At 40.6% G+C, this 19589-nt stretch overlaps 1 protein-coding gene across 4 annotated transcripts in view; it reads left to right on the forward strand.

The window, feature by feature from the left end:
- Nucleotides 1-19589, forward strand: part of LOC126417220 (PH and SEC7 domain-containing protein-like) — an 826610-nt gene that overhangs the window by 678140 nt on the left and 128881 nt on the right. For all 4 annotated transcript variants that reach the window (XR_007575542.1, XM_050085103.1, XM_050085104.1 and 1 more), the window contains exons 11-12: nt 2097-2325; nt 16307-16451. Coding sequence is in view for 3 of the 4 variants with exons in the window: in XM_050085103.1 (XP_049941060.1) it covers nt 2097-2325; nt 16307-16451 (374 nt within the window). In the remaining variant the exon portion in view is untranslated. The remainder of the gene's footprint in view (nt 1-2096; nt 2326-16306; nt 16452-19589) is intronic.

Below are 19589 nucleotides of genomic sequence, written 5' to 3' on the forward strand. Positions count from 1 at the left end.
ACAGTTAATATCCGAACAGTGACTTGTTTATTATAGTACTATTTACATGTTTTTAATTATGACATTAAATTTATGGACTGTGCAGCTGATGTGTAAATAGAATGTTGCTGCTACAGAAAAGATACAAGTACTTAATGGGCTATGAAGAATTTTGTCATGAAGTTTTGGCACAATGTATATACTTAACAGAATATTCTTTGCACTTAATTTAAATTAACTTTTCATGTACCCAGAAATCCTACTTGTTAAGTGTAGTGGTGTGTTTGGGTGCAATACCAGGACTAAAGACAACTACTTTGACAAAAAAGTAAATTTCAAAATGACTGAACAATGCTTTTATATGAGTTGTTTAATAAGCTGCCAGACACTGTATTAGAGGAATTATTTAAAATTGATTTTTTTATACACAAGTTTTTATCTGCTCAATGTGGAAGATGTAGCATCTGATGGAAATTGATATATGACATTGCTTGGATTGTGAACCCTGTTATACGAAGGTGACTCAGATATAAATGGTAATTGTGCCATTGTACTGTGCAAGCATTTCTGAACAAGATGGTGGAGTGGTGGGTTGAAGAGTGGAGTGTTAAAGGCTGGTTTGTTACGGTTGAGGAACCAGCTTGTTTTGCTACTTCACTCTGTGTGGCCCCTGTAAAGTCATGAGTGAAGAAGAGCTTCCTTCTTCTATTAAGCAATGTTATTTTCATGAAGTTTTAAACGTATCAAGTGGTTAGACTCTCAGAGATTTTGACTCATTTGAAGGAACAGTTGAGGATGCTACACTGTCCCAGAACTGAGTGTTTACATGAGCCAGAGAATTTAATGGTGACTGAGAAAGTGTAGAAAATGAAGGTCATGCTCAACATCCAAAGTCAAGGCTCGGAGGCAAGTACGTGCTGTTAGAGAGAGAGAGTATTGAAGGTGATTACACAGCAGGAGTGGGTGAAAGCATTGGGAGTGCTCGCTCGTACTGTATTGATGATTAGTTTGGCTTTAGAAAAATTAGTGCTGAAGGGTTCTGAAGTTGTTAATGGAACCACAGAAACTGGTCAAGTTGGAGATCTGTAAGAGACTTTGGAATTGATTCTGTAAGAAGGGGAGGATTTTTTGAAGTGCATCATCACATGTGAGATATGGGTCTATCATTACATTCCAGAATTCAGAATATAAGGAGTGGCAAAGAAAGGATGAAGGTTGTCCATGAAGGCCAAAAGCTGCCTCTCAGCCAGAAAAGTTTTGCAACCATTCTTTTTACTACATAGGAGTGTTACTCATTGACTTTCTTCACAATCGATGTACAGTGAATGTAGCTTACTACTGCCATGGCTAACTTTAGCAAAAGCCACGCACTGAAACAAAAGACGGAAAGTGCATCAGAGATGTTATCCTTCCCCAAGACAATGCTAAGCCTCGCATAGCGAATTTGACAAGGGACAAATTAGTGGACATGGATTGGGAAATCCTTGACCACCTTTCCTACTGTCCAGATTTGCATCTATGGCCCCCCCCCCCCCCCTCCTTCAACTATTTTTCCTTAGCATCTGTGAAAGAATTGCTTGGAGGGAAAACGGTTCAAAGACATCAAGGAGCATATGTGCAATTGGCTAATGATGTGCTCTCAAACTTTTTATGAACGAAGAATGTTGAAGCTTCAGAATCACTGGCAAAAGTGTGTAGAATGTGGAGGAAGCTATGTGGGGGAAAAAATCCTGAAGATTTCAGTTGTGTAAATGATAAATGAATAAATATATGAAGAGTAATTACCATTTTACATTTGAATCACCCTCATATAACAAGAAGTAGCATCTGAGCACTAACTAATACTGGTATAGGATGGTCAGTATTGTCACTTTTTAAAGGGAGTACCAGTATCTTAATACTGCTATTTGTAAGTACAGTGTTTTCTTATAGCGTCCTGTAGCAAATAAGCTTTAGAACACAGAATGTAAAATCTTTTAAAGTCCTGCAAAAAAATTAATTATCTCTGGGGAAAATTGTTTAGCTGTAGTTTCAAAAAATCAAAATGTTAAGTTCTGTTTTAGACCGTAAAAACACACAACTTTTGATATTTATGCTATGATAATTTTGTTTTTCAGCACCTTTTGGGAAGCGTGGGTGGAAAATGTTCTATTGCACGCTACGTGATATGGTACTGTATCTCCATAAAGATGAGCATGGATTTCGTAAAAGTGCTCTGAGTGATAACTTGCACAATGCAATCCGTATACATCATTCCTTGGCTACAAAAGCCACTGACTACACCAAGAAACAGCACGTCTTCCGATTACAGACTGCTGACCAGGCAGAGTATCTGTTTCAGACAAGGTGAGCACAGAAATCTCTTCAGCAGTAGTACATGTTCCAATATTTGTTTGTTTGAGTTCAGAGCAGTGACTGAGATATGAATATCCTTTCCATGGGACGACATTAACCTGTATCTTCCTGCATGTCAAATTTGGCAGGGTAGCTCAAATTACAGTTGTTCTTCGTATGCAGAAGTTTGCAAGTTCAGGAAAAGGATACTGGCTTTTAGATGAAATGACTTCTAAAGTAAAGAAACTGTTGTTATACAATGTTGTGAGACTGCAATTTGGTACTTAGACAGTGGTGAGGTATTGTGTTGGGCAGAATTGGTGCAGGGAATGGGAGGGAGATTTGGGAAAGGGTGGCTGATGGCTCAGAGGGAGGCAGTAAGTGCGTAGGATAGAAAGTTTGGGAGGGAGAGGCCACAGATGTGTAGGATAGTAATGCAGACATGGGCACCTGAGCCAGCGAGTTTGTGCAGTGGATGATGATGATGATGATGATGATGATGATGGTGATGTGGGAACAAGGTGAGTTAACTGAGATTGAGGCTGGCAGTGTTATGGGAACAAAGGATTTGTTGCATTAGTGACTCCCATCTATGCGTTTCAGAAAAACTGGTGTTGGGAGTGGGAGTGGGGGGGGGGGGGGGAGATCCAGGTGGCTTAGGTTGTGAAGCAGCCCTTGAAATTCAGAATTTTGCGCTCACAGGGGAAACTCCCCATCACACACCCATCAGATTTAATGGTAAGATGGTCCAGTGGATAGCCAATTACAAACTGAACACAGATTAATCACGAAAACAGGAAGAAGGTGTACTGAACTGTGAAAAAGAAGCTAAATCAAAACAGTGAATGGTCGTAGCTCAAGATATGCAATATCGAGCGGAATTGTGTAACTGTGGTGCCCTGGTTGGGATCTCATTGTTGGACTGTGAAGTGGGAGATCCATGTTCAGATCACCCTCATGCCTTTAATTTTTTTTTTTCCTCACAAAAATATGAACTCTGTCTGGTCTCCGACATATCTATTTGCTCCATTAAAGTCAGTGTCTGTGTCGTGGTGTAATGTCCGTTTGCAAAAGTAAGATGTAAGGAAGGGACTTACACATGTACATACCTCCTGTTTGTTCTACATAAGTAACCCATGGTATGACTCTTGCATTCAATTTTGGAAGTTTTGTCTCTTGAATTAATTTGTTGTAACATAGTTCACAGCCTTTTATTTGATGTTTTCATTTCTGTGAGGTCTATGTGGTGCCTCGCCTGTTCTCACTATCATCATGTTTACTTGCGATAGTAATATGTTCTTATCACAGAACTCATATTCTATAACCAGTGTATAGTAAAACAAATGCCAAGGCTATAGAAGAACAGACAATATCAATAACTGGACGGAAAGTTCATAATTTTGTGAAGAAAAAGAAAAAAGTGGACATGAGGGAGATCTGAAAACAGATTTCCTGCGCTGCAGCCCAACACAATGACCACACAACCACAACACCATAATTTTTGTATTGTGCTTGATGTTGCTCATCTTGAGCTTCGACCGTTCACTGTTTCTATTTTGCTTCTTTTTTCACAGTTCAGTACACTTTTTTCATGTTTTATCTGTGCTCAGTTTTTGATGGGCTATTCGCTGGGCCATTATACCATTAAATCTGAAATGGGTGTGCTGGGGAGTTCCCCTTGTCAGTAGTATTTTCTGCTGCTGAGTGGCCAACTGTGCTCTGGGGCACAGTTTGGCAGTGACCACTCATTATAGTATGTGGTTGGTGGTTGTTTTGTGTGTGTGTGTGTGTGTGTGTGTGTGTGTGTGTGTGTGTGTGTGTGTGTGTGTGTGAGGTATTGAAGTATTCATTCTGTTTTGCATGCCTGTCAGTGACTCAGTGATTCCACTATTTAGTGGGCTGTTTCCTTTACTCCTAAATTTACATTCTACCATATTTATTTCCTTTCAGAGACAGATTGGCTGGCTAAGACTTACTCTCAGGAATTACTGTTCCCAATTCACCCCATAGACAAACACACACAAAATTGACAGTAATAATGTTGTGTACTGACAGAAACATTGTAGGAAGTTGTAAATTCTTGCATGTGTTTAGTGTTGGCCTACAACTAGAGAAACAATGTAATGCTCATGTTAAAACATCTGAGCCTACCTACATCTTCCACAAAAATAGGAACATATATTTTGCAGGTGTTCTTTCATTCATGTGCATTGGTGTAATTGCTTGGGACAACTCATCACTTGGGCAAAAATTGTTTTTTGCACGAAGAAAGTAATTAGTATTATATGTGGGGCTCAGTGACATGTTTTTTTAGATGTCAGTCCCAGCAGTTGAAAATATTAATCACAAACTCCCCAGAATTTATTCATGAATGAAATTTTATATTAATCAATCAGTTAAGCATGAGAATTTAGAAATATTTGCTTACAAGGCATTAGAAGGAGAAATATGTCTACTATCCTCTACTACATATAACTTTTTAGATTTTGAATATCATCATCACCGTCATTGTTGTTGTCATTGTCATCGTCAAGTTTTCTGCTCTGTGAGGATATCCATGTTGTCTCCAGTTTTTGTAGTGCTTGTACTCCTTATTAATATCATCTATTGAGTCTTCTGTCCTGCATTTCACCTATCCTCCAAATGCTTCGGGAACTCAAATGGAAATCCCTGCAGGGAAGGGAATATTCTTTTCGGGGAATGCTATTGATAAAATAATAGAACTGGCATTTGAAGCTGACTGCAGAATGCCTCTGCTGTTGCCAATATGTATTTCATTTAAGGATCATGAAGATAAGACAAATTGCGGCTCTTCCAGATGCATATAGTCAGTCACCTCGCTCTGTTTGCTAGTGGAAAAGCAACTGAAATGGTTAGTAGTTGTACAAGCTACCCACTGACATACACCACTACCCTTCGTAGTGCATCATACATTGGCTTTTGGAGTGTGTATATAGATGTAGATTTCATTCTAGAACTATTTATAATATAATTTCTTTTTCATTTCCTCAGTATATGCTCATTCCAGTTTCTTCGTGTGCAGTCAGTTACATTCAGTAATTACTCTTCTTCAGTTTTCCTCAGCATATGTTCTCTGTCTACCTGTTTTATTTACTCGCTTCTTTGCCATATCCATATTCCAAGAGTGCCGTGCCCCTTCTGCCTTTCTTATCATATTCAGTGCTTCAGAGCTTTACTGCTGAACACTCCAAACAAAACACATTATCAACATTTTCGTTAATCACATTCTCTTACCATTGCAAAAATCTTCCTGTTATTAGAAAATGGCAGTTTTACCATTGGAATTCTTGATTAAATTTCTGTGCTGTCCCTCCACTTATTTTCTATTATACCTCCTATGTACTTAAAATCTTGCATGTGTTGAAATTTGTGCCCATTCAGTATTCTTTTTATCTTTTGATCACCCATTTCATCTTTTTTTAAAATTTTATTCATATTTGTCTTCGTTCCTTACGCTTTTAAAGTAGCTCTGATCTCCTCTACTTTTTTGTGGCATAGTTCCCCAGCCATAGCTAGAAGAACCAAATTTTATGTGATTCTCAAACATCATATTCTTAGACCATAGATGACCACTGGTAAACAATGCTCAATTGTATCTTTGAAATATATCTGTAAGTGTGTGTGATAAGACAACAGCCCTTTCATAATGTTTTCCTAATTTTATTCAGTTGGTATTGTTTCTTTGTCGTGTTACAATAGCATTTTGTTTAAGGTACTCCACTTGCTTTTCTTTCAGAATATCATTTTGAAAGTGTTCTTGGAATCAAGAAACACGCACAAGTTCTTCTCCATCCCAATACAACTCTCTTCTAGAGAAAAATATATAGACACACGCTGAACAGCCATAACATTGTGACCACTGTTCTTTGTGATGTTGGATGCCACATGGTGGCATTGCGGGCAAATGACGTGGTAAGAGAAGTATGTAAGCAGAGCAGAGGCAGATGGGAGCTCATCCTAGCAAAGATAAGGGGCTCTGCAGCAGACAACCCGTGTGTGTTCACATGTTGACCAAACGACATCGACAGTTATGACTGCAGTGGGCATGGGACCATTGGGATTCATCCGCAAGTCATTGGAAACATATCGGCTCTTCAGATGAATCACATTTCTTGCTACATCAGGTTGATGGTCATCTCCGCAAATGGTATCATTGAGGCAAACAGCAGCTCCCAACGTGCACCATGCTATAGGTGCAGGCTGATGGGAGCAGTATTGTGCTATGGAAAACATTATCCTCCACTTGAATGGGAATTATGGAAATAATTGAATACATCATTTCAGCTGCAGACCACCAGCATCCCTTTATGCTTGATATCTTTCCTGATGGTGATGTCATCCTTCAGCAGAATATTTTTCTGTGTATCGAAGCCAGAATCATTCTACAGTGGTTTGAAGAGCGTGACAGTGAACTCATGTTGATGTGTTGGCCACCAAATTCACCTGATGTGAATCTAACGGAACCCTTCTGGGTTGCTATCGGTCCTGTCATCACGTACATAAATCAGCAGCCCATTATTTACAGGAATTACATGACTTTTTGTAGTCATCTGATACCCCATATCTTCAAAAACTTACCAACAAATTGTAGAATTGATGGTGTGCAGTATCGGTGCTGTATTGTATTCCGAAGATGGATCAACAAGCTATTAAGCAGGTGTTTATAATGTTTTGGCTCGTCAGTGTATATATAAACATGCACACATGCACAAGGTGGTCAGAAACAATCTGAAAAGCTTGTAAGGGTGTTGCAGGGTAGATTATGCTGAGAAATAATTTGTTAAGAAAAAAATTTGATACATTGCATTTTTTCTAAGTTAATTAGCATTGAAGATGGTAAATCAGGCGATTGGGCATGCAAATTAATGTGGTCCACCAGAGACTGTCCTCATTTGGTTTCCTAAAACCAAACAGGAGAGTGATACAGAAACTGGACAAGGGAAGGTAGTAAGGATTGAATGTGAGTCGTAGGCTATAATCTACATTATGAGAACTAATCTATGTTATGGAGAACAGCTGAAACTAATAGTATTTGGCAGACTGCTTGAATTTGCACATGCAATGGTCTGATTGGCTAACTGGAAATGGTGCAATATATCTCTTCTTTTCATAACAAATTATTTTTCAGCGTAACCTATAATACACTTACAAGCACACTGTTTCTGACCACCTGTGTGCATGTGCGCTCGCGCACCCACCCAACCACGCACGCATGCACACACGCGCACACACACACACACACACACACACACAAATCATATTGGGGTAGTGCAAGAGTAGCTCAGTAATGAATAAGAAAATAAGTATGCAGGTATGCTATTACAAACAGGTAGTGAACACATTATTCTAGCCAAGACAGAGAAGAAATCGATGTCCACCACATTAGTAAAAGTTTGTATGCCAACTAGCTCCACAGATTATGATAAGTGTAAAAACATATCCATACATAGAATAAAAATGTGTGTGTGTTGGGGTCTGGGGTGCGGATGTGTGGGGGCGTCTGATTCTCACACCCACTAATACCCATGGGAGAGCCAGTGATAACAGAACTATTCCAACCAGTATGTGAGATCTTTGAGAAAGGTGATGTACTCCCAGACTTCAAGAAGAAAATAGTAATTCCATTTCCTAAGAAAGCAGGTGCTGACAGGTGTGAATATTGCCAAACTATCAGTTTAATTAGTCATTGTTGCAAAATACCAATACGATTTTTTACAGAAGAATGGAAAAACTGGTAGAAGCCAATCTCAGATAAGATCAGTTTGGGTTACAGAGAAATGTAGAAACATATATGGCGATACTGACCCCTATGACATCTTATAGAAAATGGGTTTAGGAATAGCAAACCAAGCATTAAAGTATTTGCAGACTTAGAGAAAGCTTTTGACAATGTCTGCTGGAATAAACTCTTCAAATTTCTGAAGGTATCAGAGGTAAAATACAGAAAGCAATAGGTTATGTACAACTTGTACAGATTGCAGACGGTGTTTATAAGAGTTGAGGGGCATAAAGGGAAGCAGTGGTTTGGATGAGAAGGGAGTGAGATAGGGTTATAGCCAATCGCCAGTGTTATTCAGTCAGTACATTAAGCAAGTAATAAAGGAAATCAAAGAAAAATTTGAAGGAATGAAAATTCAAGGAGGAGGAATAAAAACTCCAAGGTTTGCTGATGACATTGTAGTTTTGTCAGAGAGAGCCAAAGACATGGAAGAACAATTGAACAGTATGGACAGTATCTTGGAAGTGGATATAAGATGAAGATCAACAAAAGCAAAATAAGGATAATGGAGCATAGTCTAATTAGATCAGGTGATGCTGAGGAAATTAGATTAGAAAATGAGACTCTGAAAGTAGTAGGTGAGCTTTGCTATTTGCACAACAAACTTAACTGGTGATGGCCGAAGTGGAGAGGATATAAAATGTCGACTAGCAATTTCAAGAAAAGTGCTTCTGAAGATGAGAAATACGTTAACACTGAATAGAGAGTAAAGTGTTAAGGAGGTCTTTCTTTGAAAGTATTTGTATGGAGTGTAGCCACGCATGAAAATGAAACATTGATGATAAACAGTATACAAGAAGAGAATAGAAGCTTTTGAAATGTGGTGCTAAAGAAGAATGCTGAAGATTAGGTGGGTGGGTCATGTAAGTAACAAGTAGGTACAGAATAGAATTGGAGAGAAAAGAAATTTTTGGCACAACTTCACTAGAAGAAAGGATCTGTTGATAGGGAACTTTCTGAGACGTCAAGGGATCACCAATTTAGTACTGGAGGGAAGTGAGGTTAAAATTTAGAGGGAGAGCAGGAGATGAATGCAGTAAGCAGGATGAAAAGGATGTAGGTTGCAATAGTTATTCAGAGATGAAGCAGCTTCCACAGGATAGAGTAGAACGAAGAACTGCATGAAATCAGTTTTTGGACTGAAGGCTACAACAGCATCATATAAAAATCTGGAAAAGCTCTTTATCAGTTTACTTCAAATTTTTGCTTAATACACTAATAAACATTTAGATGGACATAGGATGTACGTTTTTTTAAACAACGCTGTACAGTCTCTGGACTGACAACAACAATGACAACAATAACAACATCATCATCATCTTTTAAAGCAGCATATATACATATATGTATGTATTTGTTCAATAGGAATATAGGTAAGGGCAAAATCTTTTCTTCCTTTTTTTTCAACCCCTGCTGTATAGGCTGCCCTGCACATCAGGCCTGTTGTGTGTAGGAACAGTATTGGTCTACCTTATAGGTGTGCTTAGCTGGACAGCCTACATGTGTGGGGCAATAAATAGTTTTCCAATCCTCGATGAGTGGGTGGCCTGATGGACAGGTGTTGTATTTTATGGGCTTGTTTTGCAGGGGCCACACATGCAGTTGTGCATGACTGAGAGAAGCTCAAAATAGATGGAAGGAGGGGATGTACAGAGAATGCTGGCAAGAGGGGATGGATAGGGGAGAGAGATAGTAGGGAGAGATTGATGGGGCTGATAGGGGGAGGAAATAAGTAATGAGAAGTGGGAGGAGGAGGTGGATAGGCAGGGAAGAGGCACACGGAGAAAGGGAAGAGGAGAAGATGTGTAGAGAGGGAGGAAAGAGAAGGAGATGAACATAGTGAGAGGGAGAAGAAGTAGAAGAACAAAGAGGAGAGAGAAGAGGGTATGGACAAAGGGAAGGAGGGTGGAGGTGGACAGAGAGAGGTTGCAGAGGAGAAGACAAAGGGAAAGGGGGGGGGGGAAGAGGAGGAGGACAGAGACAAAGACAAACAGACAGAGAGGATGGAAAGAGAAGGAGGGAGGGAGGTGGAGGAGGGGTGGGTTTGGACTAGGACTGTTGATGTTTTTAAAAAATCTGGAATCCAATATATTGATATTTAAAGAGATATCATTATCAGCTCTCGATATATCGAAAAAAAGTGCTGATGTATCAGTGGCAAAAATATCTGTGTAGTTGCCTATAAAAATATCAGCTGCACATTGTAAGTATACTTTTGGTTTTAGAGCTGTATATTTAAATATTGATTTAGTTATAATAGAGGGAAACATTCCACGTAGGAAATATATATCTAAAAACAAAGATGATGTGACTTACCAAATGAAAGTGCTGGCAGGTCGACAGACACACAAACAAACACAAACATACACACAAAATTCAAGCTTTCGCAACAAACTGTTGCCTCATCAGGAAAGAAGGAAGGAGAGGGAAAGACGAAAGGATGTGGGTTTTAAGGGAGAGGGTAAGGAGTCATTCCAATCCCGGGAGCGGAAAGACTTACCTTAGGGGGAAAAAAGGACGGGTATACACTCGCGCACACACACACATATCCATCCACACATATACAGACACAAGCAGACATATCTCTGCTTGTGTCTGTATATGTGTGGATGGATATGTGTGTGTGTGCGCGAGTGTATACCCGTCCTTTTTTCCCCCTAAGGTAAGTCTTTCCGCTCCCGGGATTGGAATGACTCCTTACCCTCTCCCTTAAAACCCACATCCTTTCGTCTTTCCCTCTCCTTCCTTCTTTCCTGATGAGGCAACAGTTTGTTGCGAAAGCTTGAATTTTGTGTGTATGTTTGTGTTTGTTTGTGTGTCTGTCGACCTGCCAGCACTTTCATTTGGTAAGTCACATCATCTTTGTTTTTAGATATAAATATTGATTTATTATTAGATGTTCTGTACATCAACAAGCTATCAGCCTGCCTATCTCTCTTAGAGCAATAATTCAAAGGAAGACACTGCACATTCATGCTTGGCGATAACCACTTACTAACAATGGTAACTTCATGTAAGTGGTACAGTAAAATGTGTCCGATGGGTCAGCATTTCCCTCACACGTCTTCACCTGCCGCAAACACCAGTCTTGTCATTTAGATTTTTGTTCATCACTTTCACCAATTTTTTTTAAGAATGCTGACTTGAAGAAGTAGCACACTAGATGTGTTAAAAATTGTTTTTTGATGCAACAGGTGTTCTATTTCTTCACATCGAAAATCTTGTCATTCCATTCACACAGACACCTTTCAGTGTGATCAGACTACTACTTTTGTGCCACATATACTTGTTTCACACAGTCAAAGTGAAAGATGAGATGTGATGAAAGCTCCCTTCACACAATGAAGATAAATTATCTTCTTCTGCAGTTTGAAAAGAATGACTTCAGATATTTATCAAAAATTGTTAAAAAATATAATATAAAATAAAAACATTGGCACTGGATATTTCCTGTTTGATATCGATATACCGGGGGGAAAATATCGTCGATATATATTGATATTTTTTGGAAAAAATATTAATTTATCAATATTTTATCAGAAGCCCTAGTTTGGACAGAGAAAGTGGGAGGAGGAGATGGATAGAGAGATGGAGGAGGAGGAGTTGAACAGAGAGAGGGGACGAGGAGGCGGACAAGCAGGGAGAGGGGGGGGGGAGGAGAAACGGAGATGAGGGAAGGAGGAGGTGGACAGTTAGAAGGGGGAAGAGGATATGACCAGAGGGGGGACAGGAGGAGATGGATAATGAGAGGTACGAGGAGAAGCTGTGTGCAATAATATGTCAAACACATATGCAGTTCAAGCTGGCGAGGAAGGGCTAGTACATGAATAAAATTCTGAGCAGCAGTGTATTCAGCTGGATACTATAGTTGTTTCTCCCACTTGTAAAGGATTTTGGAATAAAAATATTGTGTGTGGAACATATAACTAAACTGAGGAAGAAAGGTGTGGAAGAAGGCTGTTGTCATTTATGGCAGCCGTGTGAATCTGTGCATTTGTCTTTCAGGGTTCATTGGAATGTTATAACCATAGCTGTGTGGTTTGATTATTTACCTGGATGGTTGTAGAATTCAAAACAGTTTTTGATTCAAGTTTTACCACTTTTAAACATTGGGTCACTGCTTACTTTACCTAGATTCTCTATGTTCATGACTGCATCTTTTACATTGTGTCAAAATGTATGCTCATGATTGAGAAGTTAGCTTACTTTCATATTGTGTTAGTACATAATAGTACATAATTGTGTAACTAGTTTGTCATGGTCAGAATTATTCATGACCTTCCATGATTGCTGCATAAGTTTTTCATTAAACTGTGAGTTAAAATGACCAAGACTTGATAGCTGGTTGGTTGTAGGATTTTTTTGTGTTATTTGATGGGACTTTCACATCTAATAATCCTTTGCACATGCATGTAAATAAAAATGCAGAGTGGTTATAATCAAACTTTCAGTGGTTGAGAGGGCCTCTATGAGAAATGAGTTACTGTAGGACAGTAAAATGCCGGCTGGAGTGGCCATGCGGTTCAGGGCGCTACATTCTGGAACCGAGCGACCGCTACGGTCGCAGGTTCGAATCCTGCCTCGGGCATGGATGTGTGTGATGTCTTTAGGTTAATTAGGTGTAATTAGTTCTAAGTTCTAGGCGACTGATGACCTCAGAAGTTAAGTCGCATTGTGCTCAGAGCTATTTGAACCATTTGACAGTGAAACTTTGTGGAAACATTCGTAAGGACATGCAGAAGAGAAGTAATGAATAAACCATTGAAAGAAGCACATTTTATTTTAAGATAAATAACAAACCACTGAACGAAACTCATTTTAATTTCCACATGAGACGGTGACATTTGTTAATTGCATATCACACTTACATTCCAGGTTATGAACATTTCTCAATGTGATGACAGTCTGCATCCGTGACAGCTGAAACCGTATTAGAGATTGCTCTGCTGCTGCCCAAAACATGGGTGAACAACTCAGTTTTCAGCTATTGTGACACAGCTTGTGCACTGCTCGAAGATGACACATTGCATCCAGCATTCTCGGCCAAGGCAGTAGTAACTTCTTCAACAATTTGCGGTGCAGTATGTGTTTGGTCTCTTCCCTAAGCAATTCCCAAATCACCATTTAATTCGAACATTGAATCATGTTCTTCAGTCCTGATCAGAAAAGGGACCTGACCTTATTCCTTTAATGCGACGATACTCATGAAGAGCAGCAACACTATTTATGTTTCATTTAAACAGTTTTACGAGTAAAGCCTTGCTTACCTTGACCAAACCCATGTTGATTTTCTGCAATTATAATGTACACTCTACTTGTGTTTGAACCTTATGTCACCTACATGCAAATCGTGACACTAACACTATTATCAACGCAAATCCTGGAATGCACAGTCTGAACATCATCCCTATAAAGTTGGGAACCTGTATGGTGAATATTTTTCCATCTAACTTGCTCAATTACTGAAAGTTTAATTATAACCACCCTGTATTATAGAAAGGATAGATTGGTATTTACCACATAGAGGAGGCATGGAGTCGTTGACAGGCATAGTGAAAATAATATTAGAAATGGATAAATTTTCGGGCAAAGTTCTTCATCAGAAGCAGAGCACTTACACACTCGCACAACTACTACTTTCATATACATGTGGCTACTGTCTCCGGCCAATAAGGCCTGACTGACTGATTTGGTTTCAAAGTATATCGGAAGATTTGGCTACGCGTAGCTGGGCGAGCTAGTTCAGGGGAAGGTGCGGTCATAGCCTCTCCAGTACACTGTACTTGGCAAGGCATGATGGTGTCTAAACTATTCTTCATTTGTTGCCTTGTCAATATGGTGTAGCAGCATGGAGGAATAGCCAAAGTAAAGCAACTTAACTTCAAAGGTTATATTTGGAGAAATTTCTAAGATTCCCTCATTCTCAGCAGTGGAAATTCACACATTCACACAGCAACAACTCATACAGGTGGCTGCTGTCTCCCAGTGCTGAGGCTTGTGGGCGTGTGCGACCGTGTGTGTGTGTGTGTGTGTGTGTGTGTGTGTGTGTGTGTGTGTGTGTGAGAGAGAGAGAGAGAGAGAGAGAGAGAGAGAGAGAGTTCGACTTGAGAGGAAGGACTATGTCTGAAAGCTTAAATATTTTTAGTATCCTTTCCCATTGTGTCTGTCTGTAATTCAATGCCTCCCGTTTGTTTTGAGTAGTAATACATCATCTCTATGTTGTTATTCCACCCTGGACTTTCCATTGTTTGATCTCCTGCTTTGTTAAGAGCACACATAAAAAAAAAAGTTCTGCATCACCTTGGTTCCAAGAGTTCCAGAACCTGTGCAGAAAATTGGAGTAGAGATCAACATAAACATCATTTCTGCCCTTTTTATTGCTCATGAAAACCACACATTGCATTTTGTATCACCATACAGCCAGACCTTCAGAGATGGTGGTCCAGATTGTTGTAGACTACACACCGATACCTCTAATACCTAGTAGCACGTCCTCTTGCATTGATGCATGCCTGTATTCGTTGTGGTATAGTATCCACCAGTTCACCAAGCGAGATCCGCGGTGGTTAGCACACTCGACTCGCATTCGGGAGGACGACGGTTCAATCCCGCATCCAGCCATCCTGATTTAGGTTTTCCGTGATTTCCCTAAATCGCTGTGGGCAAATGCCAGGATGGTTCCTTTGAAAGGGCATGGCTGACTTCCTTTCTCGTCCTTCCCTAATCCGATGAGACCAATGACCTTGCTGTTTGGTCGCTTCCCACAAAGAACCCCACCCACAAGTTCATCAAGGCACTGTTGGTCCAGATTATCCCAATCCTCATGGCAATTCAGCGTCGATCCCTCAGAGTAGTTTGGGGGGTCACGTCGTCCATAAACAGCGCTTTTCAACCTATACCAGGCATGTTTGATAAGGTTCATGTCTGGAGAACATACTGGCTACTCTAGTCGAGCAATGTCATTATCCTGAAGAAAGTCTTTCACAAGATGTGCATGGTGGGGGCGCAAATTTTCGTCCATGAAGAAGAATGCCTCTCCAATATGCTGCTGATATGATTGCACTATCGGTCGGAGGATGGCATTCACGCATCGTACAGCTGTTATGGCGTCTTCTATGACCACCAGCAGCGTACGTCGGCCCCACATAATGCCACCCCAAAACAGCAGGGAACCTTGCTGCACTCGCTGGACAGTATGTCTAAGGCTTTCAGCCTGACCGGGTTGCCTCCAAACACGTCTCCGACAATTGTCTAGTTGAAGGCATAAGCGACACTCATCAGTGAAGAGGATGTGATGCCAATCCTGAACTGTCCATTCGGCATGTTGTTGGGACCGTCTGTACCGCACTGCATGGTGTCGTGGTTGCAAAGATAGACCTCGCCATGGATGTCGGGAGCGAAGTTTTGCATGACGCAACCTATTGCGCACAGATTGAGTCGTAACACGACATCCTGTCGCTGCATGAAAAGCTTTATTCAACATGATGGCGTTGCTGTCAGGGTTCCTCCGAGCCATAAGACATAGGTAGCAGTCATGCACTGCGGTAGTAGCCCGTGGGCGGCCTGAGTCAGACATGTTGGCAGTTCCTGTCTCTCTGTATCTCCTCCTTGTCCGAACAACATCGCTTTGGTTCACTCAGAGATGCTTGGACACTTCCCTTGTTGAAAGCCCTTCCTGTCACAAAGTGACAACGCAGAAGCCATCGAACCACAGTATTGACAGTCCAGCCGTGGTTGAACTAGAGACAACGTGAGCCATGTACCTCCTTCCTGGTGGAATGACTGGAACTGATTGGACCCCCTCCGTCTAATAGGTGCTGCTCATGCGTGGTTGTTTACATATTTGGACAGGTTTAGGGATGTCTCTGAACAGTCAAACGGACTGTGTTTGTGATACAATATCCACGGTCAATGGCTATCTTCAGGAATTGTGGGAACCGGTATGATGCAAAACTTTTTTTTATATGTGTATTTCCAGGTGATAGTACTCTTGGGATTCATTTTTGACTTGTCTTCATGGTAAATTATGCCTATGTTTTCAGTTTACATTTGAATACAGTCTCTGTTTGTGTTGTTTAATGTGTATGTGTTAATAAGCTTCAGCGCTTTGTACAACTCTTTGGTTTATATCACCACTGAAAAGAAGTCTTTCTACAAATGTAGTAATTCTTCATTTCGAACATTTATTTTCAGTGATTCGAAGGAACTGCAGTCGTGGATAGACACCATCAATTTTGTGGCTGCCAGTTTCTCAGCCCAACCTTTGGCCAGTGCCGTGGGATCTCAGCGGAAGTTCCAGAGGCCTCTCCTTCCCTGCAGTCATACAAAACTAAGTCTGGTGGGTACATTAGTGTTCACGGCTCTGTTTGTTATATTAGCCTTGCCAGTTGAAGCCATATGTATGAAGTGCATAATATGAGTGTTTTACTGAAAGTAATGAGCAACAATTTTTAAAATTTTAGTGTTCATTTTTTAAACAAACCAAGTACATCATCTTAATCTACATACTTTCTATCACTTTTCAACATAGTCTCTATTTATTTGGACATATTTCTCGCATAATTATACTAGTTTGAAACTATCCTTAAGGAACTCCATTCCAGCTTCCTGAAAACACTGATGCACCGCTTTCCGAACGTCTTCAAACAACCTGTAATGTTGGCCTTGCATCTGATCAGACAAAACAGAAAGGGTGGTAGTCATAGTCAGAGGATGCCAAGTCAGGTGTGGGGAGCGAGTTTTTAACTCAAATGTCATGACCACCTTCATAGCGATATGAGAGTGTGAAGATGCATGTTATTCTGTTGCAGGTTAATCTCCTTCCCAGGGCATTTATAACACAATGCATGACAGAATTTCAAAAGTGCAGGCAGCCCTTATGATTTGTCCAGTTCAAGAAAGTCAGTCAGAATGTTCCCTTGTTGCATTCCATGGAGACAGTTCGACGACACCTACTACAAGGCTCGTACGTGTGTTTCCACCTTTGAAATGTTACACCTATCTCCTTATACTGCTGCCACTTTTGTAGAAATCTTCATAGGAATGTTGAAGTCTGCGGTGAATTTTGGCAGCACGTTTTCTCTTTTTGACAAGGAATTCAGTGGCAACAAGCTGTTGAAGCAAAACACTGATGTCGACCGTTTTGGAAGTGCTGTCTGTGGTCGAGTGATTGTGCTAATGACTTCACAATTTGCATCATGTGACATAGCATCTGTAGATTAGGGTTTGTTGCACTGTTGGAATTGGAATTTTAACAGTGGGCTTCTCACGACTTTCATTGTGGCCATTGTAACATTTACAAAATTCTGCACACAGTGTTTGAATCTTGAAGACAGAGAAATTATATGTATTCTATTCCTTCATTAGCTTTGTACTTGCAGGAGTACCTATACATGAAAATTGTTTGGTAGGGGGGGGGGGGGGGCGGTGTGTGTGTGTGTGTGTGTGTGTGTGTGTGTGTGTGTGTGTTGGGGGGGATCAATCCCACAACTGACTATACAGAAAGTACTCATTGCAAAAAGTGTCCGAAAGGTGTATTTGTAGTTCCTCAACCCTCCTGTATAGAATTAAGTGGCCAGACATGCGAACAACTGCTTCATACTGGTTTTTGACGATTATGATTAAGAACTGTTCAACATTGGAAAACAATACCAGAATTTGTAAATATAGCACTTAATATGGTTATGGCTCTGAAAGAAGAGCCTCTTGGTCTGAGTCGACTAGAAGACTTGAATCAGAGACGAGATGTGGAACATCATATGATAAAATTGGCTGCAACTTCTCAGACTTGTGCCATAGGGTTGAGAATTGCAGAGTCTACCTAAATGGTTCTGAGGTGCGTGACACAACTGAGGCTGCTACCCAGGTAGCTGACTTCTGTAGGGATGCTCACTATCAAACAATGGAAAATCCAGGATGGAATGTAACAATATTAGGGAAGGAGAGTTGCTACTCACCTTATAGCGGAGATGCTGAGTCATGATAGGCACAACAAAAAGATTCACACAATTATAGATTTTGGCCATTAAGGCCTTTGTCAGCAGTAGAGACACACGCACTCACGCAAACACAACTTGCGCACATGTCTGCTGTCTCAGATAACTGAAACCACACTGTGACCAGCAGCACCAGTGCATGATGGGAGTGGCGACTGGGTGGGGGTAAGGAGGAGGCTGGAGCGGGGAGGGGAAGGGATAGTATGGTGGGTGTGCAGTTTCGATGGAGGGCAGGAGAGAAGGTGGAGGGGGGTTAAGTAGCGGAAAGCATGGAGAAAAAAAAAAGACTGGGTGTGGCGATGAAATGATGACTGTGTAGTGCTGGAATGGTAACTGGGAGGGGGCTGGATGGGTGAGGACAGTGACTAATTAAGGTTGAGGCCAGGAGGGTTATGGGAACATAGGATGTATTGTAGGGAAAGTTCCTACCTGCGCAATTCAGAAAAGCTGGTGTTGGTGGGAAGGATCCATATGGCACAGGCTGTGGCAATGTCCTTTTTATGTTGTGGCTTAACTAGTCCTTATTTCCAGGCCTCAAGGAAAACACTTGTGATTAAGTTGTGATTGAAGATATATGTTATAGTTTGCAGGAGTAAGCTTCATCAATTGGACTGCAATGCCATCGTATCCAGTAGGTGCTGACGATATGCGTGATGGGTTTTATGATGGTGTTGCAAGTAACGTGCTTTAGATAGAATTTACATGGGTACAGTCATTTACCCGCTTAAGTAATCAAAAAGTCTCTGTTTTGTTTGTCGTTCAATTGTGGTTGTAGGTAATATAGAGTACTGGTTCTGGTCACTGATTGGGATTGTGGAATCAGCTGCAGCTTTTACTTCGCCTATACCATGGCCACACAAGTTTTTCCATTTCTGTTGTCACTTAATATATCTGCATGCCTAAGTTTTGCATTTCTCACAGCTTGACTGACTCTGCTCTGAAATTGTTGTAAGTAATATGATTTTCAGGCATGCAGCATAGTTATATGTCCTACATGCAGCATGTCTGAGATTAATGAACTGTTTTAGCTCTTCAGTTAGCCGAGGTGCAGGTGGCTGTCTTACTTTTCCCGTCATAAGGAGGTTATACTTGTCATGTAGCTGAGTAAGTTTGTTAATAAACCCATGAAGTATTTCATTTATGTCAGAGAATGATGTAGGAGATGTCCACCCCTACCCCCAATTTTGTGCCTCATTTACAAGTTCAGAGAAATTAACGTGTTTGAAGTCTCATTATGTAGTCCATTGCAGTTTCTTTCTAGGACATTCTAGCCAGTATGTCATGAAACTTATGTCATGGGCGGACACGAAATGTTCCAAATTTTTAATTGTGTCATGATGATACATAATGTCAGTATGCTTTATCACACAGTGACTTTACAAGCATTAAATCGGTACTGCATGTTTCCAACAATTGCAGAATGTACTACAGGAAGATGTCTGCCACTTTATGCCAGTGGTGCGAGATATCTTCATGTTCTC

The sequence above is a fragment of the Schistocerca serialis genome, chromosome 1 (genome assembly GCF_023864345.2).
Source record: "Schistocerca serialis cubense isolate TAMUIC-IGC-003099 chromosome 1, iqSchSeri2.2, whole genome shotgun sequence".
Classification (NCBI taxonomy): domain Eukaryota; kingdom Metazoa; phylum Arthropoda; class Insecta; order Orthoptera; family Acrididae; genus Schistocerca; species Schistocerca serialis.